General features: G+C 49.5%; 1 protein-coding gene across 4 annotated transcripts in view; it reads left to right on the top strand.

Moving 5' to 3' along the window:
- Positions 1-16,826, top strand: part of LOC144724968 (serine/threonine-protein kinase Sgk1-like) — a 41,146-nt gene that overhangs the window by 17,895 nt on the left and 6,425 nt on the right. For 2 of the 4 annotated variants that reach the window (XM_078604333.1, XM_078604334.1), the window contains exons 2-7: positions 4,846-4,921; positions 9,505-9,580; positions 10,049-10,095; positions 10,943-11,000; positions 11,780-11,863; positions 12,877-13,008. In XM_078604333.1, coding sequence (XP_078460459.1) covers positions 4,846-4,921; positions 9,505-9,580; positions 10,049-10,095; positions 10,943-11,000; positions 11,780-11,863; positions 12,877-13,008 — 473 coding nt within the window. Of the gene's footprint in view, positions 1-1,410; positions 2,057-3,471; positions 3,723-4,845; positions 4,922-9,504; positions 9,581-10,048; positions 10,096-10,942; positions 11,001-11,779; positions 11,864-12,876; positions 13,009-16,826 lie in introns of those variants that run through there. The other 2 variants (XM_078604332.1, XM_078604335.1) reach the window with 2 other exon arrangements.

The following is a 16,826-nucleotide window of genomic DNA, read 5'->3' as shown; positions in this document are numbered from 1 at the left end:
GTCACGCGATTTTGGACGATTTTTGACCCCCGCCCCCTCCTCGTCACACGGCGTCACAAAAAGTCAGACCCCCCCTCAAATATGACGTCACAGAGCTCTGCCCCCCCCCCAAACCATATTTCCATTTTGAAAAAAAAAACATGTATTACAAATGTCTGACCCCCCCCCCCTAGGTGCGTGACGTCATTTATGGACGGCCCCATAGACGTAATAGAACCTGCTCTCCTCCGCACTGCGTTGTATTGCGAGCGCAAGTGTGCGAACGACCATGGGGCAACCACGGGTTTGGGCAGCAAGCGTTGTGCTTCCCGATCGCTCGCGAAGCCGGATTTATCGGGGGGCTTGGGGGGTGTGACGGGTGCGTGCATCACAGAAGAGGGCCTGTGGTGCACGACGTTAGTTATTGAACGGGAACAACGGGGCCGGTGATTCAGGAGGCTTATCGTGGTCAACGTGGCACGCGGAAAAGGAGCCGTTCACTGCGCCACGTGTGTTTCTGCTCACGCTGAAGGCTGCGGACGGGAGCGAGTGGGCGGGTGGTTGGGTCCAGGGAGGGGAGGGGATGGAAAAGGACTGCGTGCGATGAAGGAGCGGCAGTTGTAGTGGTTAGCGCAGCCAACCCCACCCCCCTCCTCCCCATTGCGCCTATTGAACCCGACGGACCGAGTTCGATTCCCGCTCTCGGCCAACAACCAGCGGGCGATTATGTGAACCGGGCCCTGGGCATCCCCTTAGGTCGACTCAGCCTTCAAGAAGGCTGAGTCGACCTATTTTATTTTCATTCATTTTGATGTTTTACCTACGTGACTTTACCGAAAAAACCTAAGAAGATGATTCCTTGCAGTCACGAAAGCTTCAAATCTAGAATTCAAACGAGTACCTGGTGCGGTGTGTAAACATCGTGACTACTGGGGAGACAAAGGCGGCCGGGCGAGGTGCTGGCCAACCCAATCCCGCTCGTGTACCGTTCAGGCCTTCATAGGTGCTCGCTAACAGCATTTGCCCCAACATTCTGTTAAATGCTATACGAGGGAGGGATGGGAGGATTGGGAGGGGAGGGAGGAAAGGGAGGGAGGATTTGGAGGGAGGGAGGGGAGGAGACGGAGGGAGGAGAGAGAGGGAGGGATGGGAGGGAGGATTTGGAGGGAGGGGAGGAGAGAGGGAGGGATGGGAGGGAGGATTTGGAGGGAGGGGAGGGAGGAAGGAGAGGGAGGGGAGGCGAGGGAGGGGAGGAGAGGGAGAAGAGGAGAGGGGAGGGAGGGAGGAGAGGGGAGGGAGGGGAGGAGAGAGAGAGCGGCGAGAGTGGGAGGGGACTGAGGGAGGCAATGTGTGTGCGAGCGAGCGAGAGGGAGAGCTGGGAGAGGTTGCGTGTCGTCGTCGGAACACTCCACCGACCCCACCCCCTCTCGACCGGCTTGACGTCAGCTCGAGTGGAAAGCACCACCACCACCCACCCACCCATCCTCCTCCTTCTCTCTCTCCTCCCCCCTCTCTCTCCGTGCTCATGTTGTAGCCGCGCAGTCTCCCCTCGGCTCATTCATTGACGGATCGCGTCTTGCCACGACGTCTGCGCTGCTGCTGCTGCTGCTTGACTCGCTCCTCCTCCTACATCAGACGCGCAAGACACCAACAGGGGGAACCACGCCACCGACTCGCATAGCAAAGCGGCTTGCTTCTTAATTTTTATTTTTAAACTTACTGCAGCGCAGATATAAATACATCCCCCTCCGCTAGAAATACACCTTCGCGCGACTCAGAAGTTGCGTCGTTAATGTCATTCGTGCCCATCATCGGATATTTTTCATAGACTATACAGCGCTTGCCTGCGAAATTTGAGAGCTTGGAACCCACGCCGACTGCCTAGCCAGTTTACCTAAGCAGAGTTGACAGCGATTGACGACTGAACATCCTACGCTACAATAAAAAAAAAGCCGACACGCAGAACACCGAAAAGACCTCGCAGAGCTGCTCGCCACGAAGACGATGACGATCGAAAAGGAGAGCGGAGAAGGGCTTAGCTACTCCAAGATGCGAGGACTCTTTACCGTTATGACAGGTCAGTGTTGGTCATCTCTCTCTCATCATCTCTCTCTCTCATCATCTCTCATCATCTCTCATCATCTCTCTCATCATCTCTCTCATCATCTCTCTCATCATCTCTCTCATCATCTCTCTCATCATCGCTCTCTCTCATCATCTCTCTCATCATCATCTCTCTCTCTTATCATCTCTCTCTCATCATCTCTCTCATCATCTCTCGCTCATCATCTCTCTCTCATCATCTCTCTCGTCATCTCTCTCTTTCATCATCTCTCTCTCTCTCATCATCTCTCTCATCATCTCTCTCATCATCTCTCTCTCTATCATCATCTCTCTCATCATCTCTCTCTCTCTCATCATCTCTCATCATCACAGGTGTCCAAAGATAAAACATCGCGCGCCCATCCCCACCCCGACCGTGTCGCCTGTAACAGACTTTCGGGGCAAGTTCTGTTCGCGATTCGCAAGCGCCTGTGAGTGGGGGGGGGGGGAGGTGGGAGATGGCTAGCACCACGCCCGGCCGCCTTTGTCTCCCACAGTAGCGATGTTTACAACACCGCACCTTATGGGGGAGGTGCAGGATTACGCACTGGTGGTCTTGCTCACCGTGAGCGGGAATCGAACTCGGGAGTCATCGTAGCGCAGAGCGCGCTCACCGCTGCACTTTGCCAGATGCCGAGCAGACTTCACCACGCTGGGTTCACGATCTACCCGGGGGGTTATCATCTGTTCGCCACCGATGTGAGTCGTGGCCACCTGCGATCCAAGCTTGGGGGTTGTCGTCGTTGAAGCGCGTAGCCCATGCGCACATCAGACAAATGTTTAAAAAAATATCGCGTTCTCTCTCTCTCTATCTGAATTGTTACATATGGTCAGTATGCCTAAGCATAATAACACGAATGCTTTTGTCGCTTAATTGTAATTGGTGATTAGCAATTAGCAGCTCCGTCAAGAGATTGTGTAACGCATGCAATATAAACACGCGCATGTGTGTACACACGCGTGTGTATATTGTAAGTGTCATATACACACGCGCACACGTGTATCGTATGCATTCACGTGCCCCACGAGTATGCTACCGACACATACAGTGGCGTCATATACGAATGCCTTGAATGTGCCACGTTGTACATTCTGTATCACGTGCCACAGAAGCATTACACACTTGGTTTAGCGTAGCATGACTGCGGCTGCTGGGGTAACAGCTCTTACATGGAATACGGTCAAGGCGATCAGCCGGCCGGCACATTTTCAACATTGTGCAATGGAGTGAGCGTCACATTGCCAACTCGGCAGGGTGATCGTATGGTGGTTGGTTGGTTGGTGGTGGTGTCGTATGGAGGAGATGAAGGGAGATAGTCGTGCAAAATGATTGTAAGGGGTGGGTGGAGTGTGTGAGAGAGTCAAATCAAGGAATGATAGCTCCGTAAACCGCGCCACGGCTCGAACGCGAGCACCGTCCAGTTCATCCGCTGCGCTGTCTGCCTTGTCCCTCCGTGTCTAGAGGAGGGGGGTGGTGGGTGGTGGACATGTATTTATTTACTTTCGTTTGCGAGCTCTCGAAACCCCGTTTCATCATCCCTCGGCTGAGAGGAACGCGAAGAGAATAAGAGTTGGGCACGACTATGACCGGCAGGCGTCGGGTTATCCGAGCAGACATAGAGCTCGTCTCGGGAGCTAAGGTGAGCACGTTGTCATCTGTGCCTGTCACAAACGGAGCGGCGGTTAAGCGCTGCTGCTGCTGCTACGAAATCCGCCGAGTTGAGTTCGATTCCGGCCAACGCCGCCTGTGGGACGATCATCCACAGCTGTCAACCCCCGTACGGTTTATAGCCCCCGTATGCTTGTTACAGGGACTTTGAGTTTTCAGGTCCACACGGCGTACAGCCGTTTCAATAGGGGCGAAGAAAAATGTGTCTATTTGTTTGTGTTTCTCTCCCTTGTGATGGAACTTTGTAGGATGAACGTTGAGATGTAAGGGGCACGGGGTGACCAATAAGGTCTGAATTGGTCTGTAATGAGGTAGGACACTGATAAGGGGTTGAGAGGGATGGTTATCTGACTGGGTCCCGGTGCCTCCGCAGGTCAACTCAGCCTCAAATGAGTACCTGGTATGGTGATGTGTAAACATCGCCACTCGTAGCGTGGTGCTGGCCACCCACCCCCTCGTGTGCCGTGCCGTCCTTAGTAGGTGCTCATTAACAGCACTTGCCCGAAACAGTCTTTGAAGGCTAAATGCGGGATCTTTGTCTTTGTAGTTCAACACAGGACATGTACGTGTCACTTCGTGAATCAGTGGTTCTGTGTACGGTCGAAAAAAGTCGACCTGTAGGTCACGTGTGGTGGCCAGCGTGGAAAAGTAGGCCAACTATCCTTCAGAGGGTCTCTCTAGAGGTCACTCGTGGAGCCACATTCGCTAGCAGTGGTGTGGGCAAGCAGTTGCATGGCTGCGCGTTTACCATTTCACTGCGCGGTACTAATCTACCATGCTCTATACATCCACGTTGCATTTGAATTGTATTGCTCGACTTACCTAAATGTAATACGCGCTGGTTGTGACTGTGATGGACTGTCATACATTTGTTATATCACGTACATCATCTCATCCGCAGTGCACCGATGCATTCCCTAAATGCGTACGTCTGTTTGTGAGGGTTGGCTTCACCTAAAATGTACTAACTTGGTGCCTGTGAATGTCCCGTGATCTAATCAGGTAATTTCCCATTGACCTAGGTCTTTTAAAATCAAACCTTAAAATAATAATAGTAACTTACTCCCCCCTCTCTGTTTTCTCTCATCCCACAGCCTTTGTTAAGCAGCGGAGAAGTGGAATAAACGATCTCGTACAGAAGGTGGCGCCCTCAAGTCCAATGTGTGATCCGTGAGTCTCACGGACGCTGGTCCTCCTGCACACGCACCGTTTGACCTTTTTGCCACGGCCACACCCTGCAGCTCCACGCCTACAACACGTGGCGAGCAGCGGGGGTGGCCACATGGTCCAAATGTTAAAGACGCGCAAGGCCACCTTGGGTTCTGAGATCCTATGAGATTGGGCATGGCATTTCGGGTGATTTAGCCGTCGGCTGTGCTAAAGGCTACGGTGAGGGCTCGTGTTAGGGGCAGGGCAAGGGTAAATGTTAGAGTTGAGACTGAATGTGGTGAGATGTGGTGAGGATTAAATGTAAAGGTTAGTATTTGAATAATGCAGTGCAATACTTTTTGAAGTTGGATCACTACTAGTCTTGTTTATTTTTCCATTACAGCTGCAACTCCTCGCTAATTCGTGTGCAGTGTTCACTGGGTGGTGGTTAGCAACTATTCAAGTGCACAACAAACATTGAGATTCACGCGCGATTTTTGCCGTGCGTGTAGCATGTACTGCGGCGCACGTATCACTACTGCCAATGTAGGAAATTGGATAATCATCGAATTAATTATTTGCACACAGAACTTATAATCGGTTTTGTGGCTGTTTGCAGCTCCGGTTTTATATTTCAAACCATCAAGTGACACGTGATACGTGGCAGAGAGATGGATGGAGCTCAGCAGATGAACCGAATACCCAAAGTCAAACTCTGGTTGCTCATGCCACTTAGCTGTTAGGGGGCGGGCAAAGCAGGCATTATTACCCAGTAATTCTGAGTCACATAACAACTCTAAAACTAAACCTTTTTTTATTTTCACCAGGTAAGGCCCACAGAGCTATGTAGCTCTTTTTCAAAAGCGACCTGGCCACAAATGATAGCTTAACGAATTGACTCATCATGTGTACATTTATAGCAGCCAAACACTTGAAACACATGTTGATGCTAAATGTGGATGGGAAAACCCAAAGGAACCGAAGAAAAACCCACGCGATCACAGTGGGGAGAACACGCAAACTCCAAATATACAGCAGCAGCGTCAGGGTCGGGATCGAACCCACGACCTCCTGTGTGCCAGGCGAGGTGGTTTACATCTCACCACCGTGGCGCCCCAAACTCGACCATCAGGTGCACCTAATGCCCTCGCCAGCATTCGGTACCGTAGCGAGGGTGATACCGTAGACATTGGATCTGGACTTGAAGCTTTCGTGGCTGCAGGAATCCATACTCTTTGGTTCTTTCGGTAAAGTCAAGTATGTGAAAGAAAAAAAATCACGACTCTTGCGATCAAAACGTCGCGATATATTATTTTTTATTTTTATTTTCTACCTTCGTGACTTTACCGAAAGAACCAAAGAGTACGTAGCCGTTGGATTCGCCAACAGACCCTCGGTGTCGCTGCGTGCGCTACGCGGGAAGCTGATTCACAATCTCTCTCTCAAGAGAGAGAGCAGGAAAAGCAGTTGCAGTTGAGATAACGAACCCACATTTGGCACGGCCTGGCGATCGGGTGATCGTGTGTGCGCAAGTGATACAGCGTTTGCGCCCCCCCACCCCCCCTTGATAAAGTTTGAATTGATTGACTGCCGTAGAAGCTTGCCACACTGGCACGGCCACACCCGTGGCGCTGGGTTTATTAAGTGCAGATTAAAATGCAAACGTTTGCCCCCGTGGTGCTTCACGTGCAAAGAACATTTGTTGAGTCCAAACTCTGACGTGCACTCAGCAGTAAACATTTTGGAGCTGTGTGTCAATTCGGGGTGAAGTTACCCGCAGCCCTCTGCCAGCTTCCCCCCCCCCAAGCCACAGCCACAGCCGGCGAGCAGTGCGATGCAATGCCACGATTCAAATGTCGCGAGTTAATTCGGTACTCAATTCCTTTTTTTCTTGTTAAATTGTGAATGGTAGCGCATGGGGCTCCCATCAACCCACTTGCATACAGCTAACACCTCGTGAATGGGAAGAACAAAAAAGACCACGCAGATTAATTCGCACGTGATTCAGTACATCTAATAACCGCTATACAGCGAGATGAATATTCACCGCAAAGTGACAGTTGGGTGCATCGGTCCCATGGCTCATGCTCACGGCTTTGCGACGGAGAAGGCGACTTGTGAAGTGTAACGCGTCCGTGACTAAAGTGCCGGCTAACATCGCCCGCGGCCCCTCAACATTTAGAGTTGCGAAGATTCCAGAGTTTACGTAAGCGCCGGCTTGGATCAATATAAGCGCCGACTTCCTAAGCGGCATTTTTGGTTTAGACTTTTTCTGATTGCGCCGTTTTTTGGTTCGTTGCTGTCGAGTTCAAACTTGGGACTTCGGTTAATTTTTGGCGGGAACAGCGCAAAAGCGCGAGGGGTTTCTTTTACCGCCCTCACCCCCGCAGTGAGAAAAAAAACCGCGTTCACAGAATGGCATCGGGAGGGCGACGGGACAGTGAGATAGAGCGACGCCGTTAACGTCCATTTCCAATTGGTCTCTCTCTATCTCTCGCCACGCAAATGCTCGAATGACGCGAGTCTTATCAGCCACCACACACAAACACACACAAGTTGTTCCTCAAAAAGCCAACCCCAACAACGTTTCGTGGATAAAAGTGTGTAGCTTCAACGGGAGAAGAGTGTAATGACAGGTGACGTTTCGGGCAATGGGCCTTCTCCATAGCACACAGCGAGGGAGACTGCACGTGACACTGTGGGGCCTGATAAATGAAATAAATGTTTCCTCATGGGCAGTCCCTTCCAGAGTCTTGGCCTACATTCTATGGCTTAGGGTTAGCAACAGTGAAAAATAAAATTCGTTAAGTAGATGTAGTGTCATTCTTGGTTCTTTCGGTAAAGTTACGTAGAAGGGAAATAATAAAATAATATAAAACAATAAAAATGCTCACGACATTTCGACTGCAACACAAGCAATCGTCATCAGGTGTGAAATCCACAGCAAGAAAAACTTTTTTTAAATTTTATTGCTGTGGATTTCGCACCTGATGATGATTGCTTGTGTTGCAGTCGAAACGTCGTGAGAATTGTTATTGTTTTATATTATTTTATTATTTCCCTTCTACGTGACTTTTCCGACAGAACCAAGAATATGAATCCCTGCGGTCACGAAAGCTTTAAATCGAAATGTAGTGTTGTGAAGCTAGTTTCTGTTTTGTATCTCCACATATTTTTTTCAAAGAAAAAGGTCACTCTGTCTGCCTATTGGCCATCCGCTGACGTTAACTCGCAATGTTTATTGACGATTGCAAACTCTGGGCCCGTTTGGACATTCTGTTTCTCATCAGCAGTTAGGCTTGCGAAACACAAACTTATAGTTTCCCACGTATTGTTAGTAAGTGCATTCCCTGCACATAACAGGGCCCTGTTTGTGCAAAAACAAGCATATAGATTTGGGTCATTTAAATACTTAGCTAATTTGTTAGTATATTCACATTTGTCCACTGCGCACTCATCAATTATCATCAGCATGACCAGCAGCGCCACTTATCATTTAAGCATGCTTACACTGTACTCCATACGACACAGCGTGGAATCCTCTGTGTATGAAATACACTTCCAGATCTATTGCGGAACAAGTTTTGCATAAGGAGGCAATTGTACAGACATTTGAGCCGTGCCGCTCAAATGTAACTATGAGTCACGTAAACGTCCCCGTTCTCAAAGTTTGCGGTAGTCACAAATAACCGGAGTTACCAGGCAGCGAGACAGCCCCTACGGACATATCTGAATTTTTTAAACTTTTTTTTTAGTTTTTTCCGCTGCCTCTGTGGAAAACTCTTTAGCCGCTGCCCTTCGCGCATTCAATCGCTGCGAGGGGAGAGAACTGTGATTCGCACTCCCCACGCTGCTCATCCCTTGAGATTTGGTGGGGGGGGAGACCCCTCCAGATCTACTACAGAGGCTCTATCGGGTCGTCGTAATAGGCCCGGTGGTGATGGTGGGGGGGGATAAAGTATCAGGGAGCCCTCGTGCGAACGGGCCTTGCCAAGGGACCAGAGGTCGCAAACGGGTTTTGATTCTTTACCCGTACCCGGCCGCACCAGGGTCGCAAACGGGTACCCGTACCCGTTCCCTACCCGTACCCGTACCCTACCCGAAATGAGTGACAAACGGTTACTCACCGGTGACACACGGCCTACCCGTACCCGTATCCGGCCGCACCAGGGTCGCAAACGGCTACCCGTACCCGGCCGGGTACGTACCCGGCAGGGTACGGGTAGCCAGGTATCGGGTAGGGTACGGGTATCGGGTACCCGGTTGCGACCTCTGCAAGGGACTGGTGCCCACAACGGCTGCGGCCGGCCACCCATGCCAGCCGCCAGACATTCTTGGCTGCAGAGGCAGCAATTGCAGTCTGTGCGCGAAGACAGCTTGGCAATGGAACGACGTGGCGGGAGTGGTGTGGGGGTGTTGTGCCAGATACCGTAGTCATCAGTGCAGGCGCGCAGAGACGTTGCCACGTTTGCTGCGAGCTGGGAAAGGTCTTTGGGTGAATTTTTTTTGTTGTTGTTCAAATCGCTGTTGGGTTTTTCCTTCCGATTTGTTATTGAACTTTGTGTGTGTTGGTCGTTGTTGTTGTTTGTTGTTGTTGTCATCAGCACGGACGTGCAAGTGTTCCTGGATTCTGGCGAACCGAGGACGAAATGCATCGAAAACTACATCGAAAAGCCTGATGTACGTCGACTGAAATGTTATTTCGTTTCAATGTACGCACACCGTGGCGATGATGATTATGGCGATTATGATGACACGGATGAAGGCCTCTCCATCGCTGTGTGGTGCGGTGAATCACGTGCACTGTACCATAAAAAACTAGGAGTTCGATTCCCAGCAATGGCTGCACATAATTATTTCCACGCTGTGTTAAATGCCACATTCTAAAATTAGTCCGTGACCAACATAGGAATGGAATGCATTGGCCTGTGAGTGTCCGTAGCGTTTCGACCTGTTCTATTTAATTAGCTTCAGACTATCCACTCGTGCAAACTATTTATTTTAATGAGAAGCTTACACGTTTCTTTAAAACAGCCTCGTTTTAAAAGAAGAGGAAAATAAACATTCCATTTCTGTGGTCTCATTTGATTCTATTTCCAGTCTCGTGACCTCCATTCAACCCCAGCGAATTTTTCTTTGTTATTTCAGGAAATTTCAACAAGAGATATCAACCTCGGTCCATCACACAACCCACAGTAAGAAACACACACATGCACTTGCACACACACGGCATCGTCATACAAGTGCATGCCAGCTATTGTATAAGCAATCTGCACAGCCTGCAACCTGGCTCATGTCTCCAATCTCATATCTACATTTCTTGCAGCAAACAGCACTGTCTCCCCATCCTCTGTGTGATGGGATGTCACTCTCTGTCTCTCTTTTTCTGTGCATATGGTCTAAGTTTCCCTTCCTTTATTGATTGTACTTAAAACCCTCTCCCATCGTAAAAAAAACCAAGACTTTTCTCTTATTGGTGTAGGATTTGTAAAAACTCTCACGTGTTTTTAGGTATCCATATTTGCAGTGTAATCTTTATTTTCGTAATGCTGTATTGCACAACGTCTAGAAATGCCTTCGCTACGTAACATTAAACAAAATATGCTTTGCATACGGCTGTCACGGTACATACCGTGAGTACACGGATTAATAACAGAGGGTACAGAATATTGCATGCTGTGCCAATCATATGCTGATACACGTTAAAGAATAACAATTTTTTTTACGTCAAATTTATTCACTTAAGGTTACACTCACCCGAAATGTATAAACGCTCATTAAATGGATGAACCGCATCTTAAAAAATAAAAACAGCAATGAAGGACCCTCCTGAAACGGGATTCCTAAGACTCAAGAGTGCACTTTCCTGGATTTAATAAATAAATTGCATGACTTGGCCTTGGCTTGCAAAAAATTACGCCCCGTCAGCTGCTTTGTTGAGTTTAAGAATTACGGTAAATTCCAACGGCAACTTAATTTTAAAAAATGCATCCCTCTTTCTTCGCTCCCTCTCTTTTCCTCCCCCCCTCCCTCCCCCCGCAGGGCAAAACCCACAGACTTCGACTTCCTGAAAATTATTGGCAAGGGAAGCTTTGGGAAAGTAAGTAAGCCTGCACAGACCAGCTGAAAATTGAAGTCGATCGGTGCAACAGTCTCGCTGCAACAATCGTTGCAAGCGACAATGGTCAGAATCAGAATGTTGATTTGTACAGGAGGAATCCGATGAGCAGTGTGGTGTTGTCCATGTGTGCGCTCGCCGTTCAACGTGGCGCGCAGCAACAATGAGTAAATAAAGTTACAGTCGGGGCCTTCAACGCAGAACCAAGTTGCTCACTTCTCTGGACTGTGTTTTATTGTTGCGAATTGGCTGGATGGGGATCACGTGGTAATGACACGTGGCTGACTCGTGATAAATAAGTTGCATTAATCTGTCGTTGTGAATGTGATTAACGTGCTCTCAGGAGTTATTTTGCTTATAACTTCACATATTTGCCTTATTTTCTTGTCTAAAATACCCGCATAGATGTTTTTGTTCATAGGCCCAACAGGCACCTTTTCTTGCCTAGTCAACTGCCTGTCTTGCCTGGGCTCGGGCAAGAGGTGAATGGGAGTGGGGGGACAGGAACTGGGCCTCCCATTGTCTATTTACTGAGCTTAACGGCTAATTACGATGCAACTATGTTGCAAAACAGAAGCAACAAAGTTGCACTGTCAAACATGCGATGTTGCCCAACAAAGTCGCGTGCAAGAGAAGTGCACGGCCAGCTCCACACGGCAACCGTTGGCATATTCTGAGCAACATCTTTTCACGCGGAGGGCACGCGCGGCTGCGTTTGTGCATCTCATGGGGTTTATGTTCCGCTCTGTGTTCTCCACCAGGTGCTGTTAGCCAAGCTCAAGACTGATGAAAAGTTTTACGCTGTCAAGGTGCTCCAGAAGAAAGCCATTCTCAAAAAGAAAGAGGTAATTAGCTTGAACTCACCGCCATAGCAGAATGCCTATCATGTCAAATGTCAAAGCGGCTACCGAGCATTATAGCATATGACAACATCGCCATGAATATACCCGATTTTGTCAAGCATCGGATCGAGCCTGATTGTCGCCGTAATTGGGGAGGATACTTTTGAAATAGCAGGCGTTCTAGGCTTGGGCTACAAGTAGGCCGGGAAATGGCAGAGCTTGCAGTGTGCAACTCCCTCGTATGTGGCCGGTTTTTTCAGTCTTCACCGGTTTCCGACCCACAAGCCAAACACTTGAGACTCTCATGGATAATGGAAGGTCATCATTAGAATTGCTCAGCCATTGTGCATCTCTCCTCAACACAGTTGACCACAAGAGAACTCTTGTGGTAAACTTGCCGTCCAGCCCATCTCGACATTGACACCATCGGCCTCTGGCAAAAAGCCATTGCCAGCGCGGCTCGCTCAGGCAAAGCCGGCGCCTGTCCAACACCAACACAGGGTCTCTGAAAACACCAAGTGTGGAGTGGTGCCTCTTTGGGCGATGGGCTCGCCGGCAGGGCAACGGCCTCTGCCCCAACACCCCCCCCCCACCCCGTAACCCAAGTGGCGACTTCTCGGTCAGGCCCACCTCACGCCAGATCAGAAATGCGCCCGACTCATGGCCTCGCCCCGCAGCGCCTCGCGCTTGGATTGCGAGCGGCTACAACGACCGCCATGACAATCCCACTGGATGCGTTGTCGTCGTTGTCGTCGATGATGGTGTATACATGAATGTTGAACTTCTATCGCACCATACGTAGCCAACCGTGCTAATTGGAGGTGCGCAGGAAAGACAACAAACGATACAGAAAAAGCAGTTCTAAGGAAATTAGTTTTAAATTTTTATTTCAAAATGCACAGCTCCAGTGGCTTCCGAATAATACTAATGATGTCGCTGGGTCATTAGTATTCGCACGTTTTACCATAACAGCATCGTCTCTCTCTCTCTTTCGTTCTCTCGCTTGCCTTGTCCAGCAAAAGCACATCATGGCGGAGAGGAATGTACTCCTCAAGAATGTGAAGCATCCCTTTCTCGTGGGCCTGCACTACTCCTTCCAGACGGCCGACAAGCTCTACTTTGTGCTTGACTACATCAACGGCGGAGAGGTGAGAACGTCTACCTGTGCACCGTGCATTGTAGTGCATCACAAATGGAAAGGATACCTCAAATCTCCAGCAGGCGTCAAGGTCGGGATCGAACTCACGACCTCGTGTGTACCAAGTGAGGTAGTTAACATTTTGCTACCGCGAGATAGTTGAATATTGAACTTCTTTTGCACCGTACGTAGCAGCCCGTGATAATCGGAGCTGCGGGGGTCACATTAATTGTTTAAAACTCGGAAAAGAAGACCGATTCTCGTGGCATGTCACCGTGAGTGCGACAATCGATTTCAAAATCGACGAGTCTCTGCGATCATTACACCCAGGCTAGCGTGACCTCGTCCGGGTTAGCTGTCGAAGGCAGGAAAGGAGAGAAGCACGGGAGGGAAAGGTTCGGGGGGCTAGACAGTGGGTGGGGGTGACGGAGGGGGGGGGGCTCTCTGCCAGAGAGGGAGAGGCAGAGACGGACGGAGGGAGAGGGAAGACGACGGAGTGGAGAGGATAAGCGGCGGGGCTCGCGAGACAGAATGGCGGCTGCATTCCAGCGGCGTCCTCTTCCTGCCATTGTTTGTCCGCCCGCGGTTGCGTGCTGGCGCGGCCGCCCCTCTTTCCTGCGCCTTTCCCCCCCCCACCGCCACCCCCCCCCACCCATCCCCCCTCCCCCCCCCCCACCGGCGCGTGCTATCTCAGGATAGCGCCGTGGCGTGAGGAAGGACGCGAGAGAGGCAGGAGGACGCCGGGCCCGGGTCTCGCCGATTTTAACTCTCCGCTCTTGCCAAACGAATCTGACAACAATTACAGACGCGCAGTTGGTGAAAGAGTTGCGTTCTTCATCGTGAACCGGGCCTCTTAGTCGGGGTGGGGCGGGGGGGGCAGCGCTGGGTCAACATACCGCGGCTTGGCAGGAGCACATGCATACCGTGTCAACCCATACGGTTCACCACATATTCTTGTTCGGGGACTTTGAGTTTTGCGGTCCGTACGGCGTACAGCCGTTTCAATACGGGCAAGAAAATGTGTCTATTTGTTTGTGTTTCTCCCTTGTGATGGGACTTTATAGGATGAACGTTGAGATTTATAAGGGCACGGGGTGACCAATAAGGTCTGAATTGGTCCGTCATAAGGTAGGGTACTGATAAGGGGTTGAAAGGCGTGCAGATGCTGCAGCTGTCTCTTACAGGTTTACCGTCATTGTTAAGTTCAAAAGCTGCCCTCCCAACGTGCACACCTGTTACGTTGTGTATACACACAACAGGTACTGTACACCCAGCTGATATTTATTTAGCAAGTAATGCGGATTGACGTCAGCGCACAGCGAAGGCTCGACGGCACGAGGTCATGGGGGCAGATTTGGATATCGTTTTGGATGATAGATTCTCAAATGGCTGAGAGCCAGGATCACGGCTTGCGTCAGTTCACCGTGCTGTGTGTGACTCTCACACACGGGGACCTTGATTTGCAGTCCCCGTAACCATTGGCTCTGGGAGCAGCATCACATCACGGAGCACACTCGGCCAAAATATTTTCACGTCGATTTTGAATCCTCATTCATTCATTCATTGCACAAACGCGTGAATACTCGGCAAGAAATTGCAACACCCACATGTGCACATTTACACCCAGATGCTGCTGATAATAAATAGGCTGTTATTCCATTGAACTTGCGACCTTGGTGATGATGGACACATTCGCCCAATGTTCTACTCCAGGAGCCCATGGATGAGCTAAATTCATTGCATCTTGTGAACCAGATTAGGTGTTCTCGTGCCGAACAAATATCCTCTTGGCACCACACACTTCCCTAGGCATGAACCCACAACCAACCACTCTTCTATTCATATTCTTTGGGTCTTTCGGTAAAGTCACGTAGATAGGTTCAAAGAAAAGGACAGAAAACTAGTAGTTTTTTTGTTATTTAGTAGTAGTTTTTTGTTATTTTCTTTGAACCTATCTACATGACTTTACCGAAAGACCCAAAAAATATTAATTCCTGCAGTCACGAAAGCTTTAAGTCAAGATCCAACCACTCTTCCGTCAACTCACGCACGTAACGCATAACCCCCCCCCCCGCGCCCTATTTTTGGAATACAGTACGCATCATCCACACTCGCGCAATGCCCGGCGATGCTACCACAACCAGGTTAAGATTGCAACGCAAAGTCTCACGGAGAGGAACATCTCAAAAGACATGCAGAAAGCGGCCGTCTGGAATGCTCTTCCTTTCGACATTCGGAAGCCGCTGGGAGCGATGCACTTTAAAATCGATATCGAAAAACTAATTTCTTTATAACTGCTTTTAGTGCTTATTTTTTTTGCCCTGCCCCCGCACCTCAAATGATCACGGTTGGCTACGCACGGTGTGAAAGTTGTTCACCATACACACATACGTACAAGGGATTCCAAAGGCAGCCGTGAAAAAGATTTAAAATTCTACGCGACAACAGCCCACACACGCATCCCCTCGAAGATCTGTCCTATTTTCGGTCACGGAGACACCGCGCCACTTTTCCACGAATATTACGCAAAGGAACATTTTACCACGCACGAGCTCAGGATCTCCTAGAGCGACGGAGTTACTCATCGCGGCGTCGAAGCGGCCTCGATGCCGCTATGAATCATTGGCACAGTGTGGTGGCGTGGGCGTTTTTTCTCTCGCTGCCACCGCGTGCGCACGTTTTCCCTTGATTGAATGAAGTCGGCCCACGCTCTGCCGTGCGCAGGTGTTGCGCACACGGGCTACAGAATCCCCTTCTCCTGTTGGCCACGGTGGCGAGATGTTAACCGCCTTGCCTGGTATACAGGAGGTCGTGGGTTCGATCGCGACCTTGACGCCTCTATCATTGGAGTTTGCGTGTCTGTCTCTCTCACTGTGGTCGCTTGGATTTTTCTCCGGATCCTCCGGTTTCTCCCTTCACATTTAGAAACATGCTTTTAGAGTATTTGGCTGCTATAAATTTCCACTCGGGTAGGCCACTTCGTTGAGCTAGTATTTGTGGCCAGGTTGCTTGTGAAAAAGAGCTTTATAGTTCAGTGGGCCTTACCTGGTAAAAATAAAATAAAAAATGTATAGTTTTCTTCTGGTGCTGTTGTTAATTCATGGCACAATGCTTGTGAATGGCAATTATGCCAGGGACATCCTGAGCCTCAATGCTCATTTTCATGAGGATCCTGCAATAAATGGGATGTTTTGGCCAATTCGATGAATGTTTGGTATGTGGGGAAAACCCGCAGATCCCAGAGAAATGCCACACATTCGAGGGTAGTAACACTTAGAAGCTCTGCTATTTTCTGGCGACATCACAGCTCAACCCTACGATACCTGGTATAGCCAGGCAAGTACTAGCTAGGCTCAAAAGCTGCGTGGCTTCCAGGATCAGATGTGATCGGGTGCAGTCAGGGCGATTTGGTTGAAGATCACAAAATGCCAGGTGATCGAAACCGCGTTGACGACTGCCCAAATTGCGTTGGGGCGAAACCTAAGTTGACGATGGCTGTGATACTAATAGGGTTTTTCCCCTTTTTTTTCTGGCAACAAAACTGATACCTTTTGCAAGGAATCATGTTTACATTAACCACAATACTTGCAGTCAAATGCAAACAAAAAACGCCAAAAGGCGTCATCTGGTCGAACACCATATGAGACGAGGCTCCAAAGAAAGCTGTCTCTGGTGTGGACCAATCAGTTTCAAAGACAATGCATAACTTACCAGAGTATTGTTTTTTGTTTGCATTTGACTGCAAGTATTGTGGTTAATGTAAACATGATTCCTTGCAAAAGGTATCAGTTTTGTTGCCAGAAAAAAGGGGAAAAACCCCTATTAGTA

The sequence above is a fragment of the Lampetra planeri genome, chromosome 22 (genome assembly GCF_965212315.1).
Source record: "Lampetra planeri chromosome 22, kcLamPlan1.2.h2, whole genome shotgun sequence".
Classification (NCBI taxonomy): Eukaryota; Metazoa; Chordata; class Hyperoartia; order Petromyzontiformes; family Petromyzontidae; genus Lampetra; species Lampetra planeri.
The sequence above is the reverse complement of the archived record's forward strand: the minus strand, read 5'-3'. Positions and strand labels throughout refer to the sequence as shown.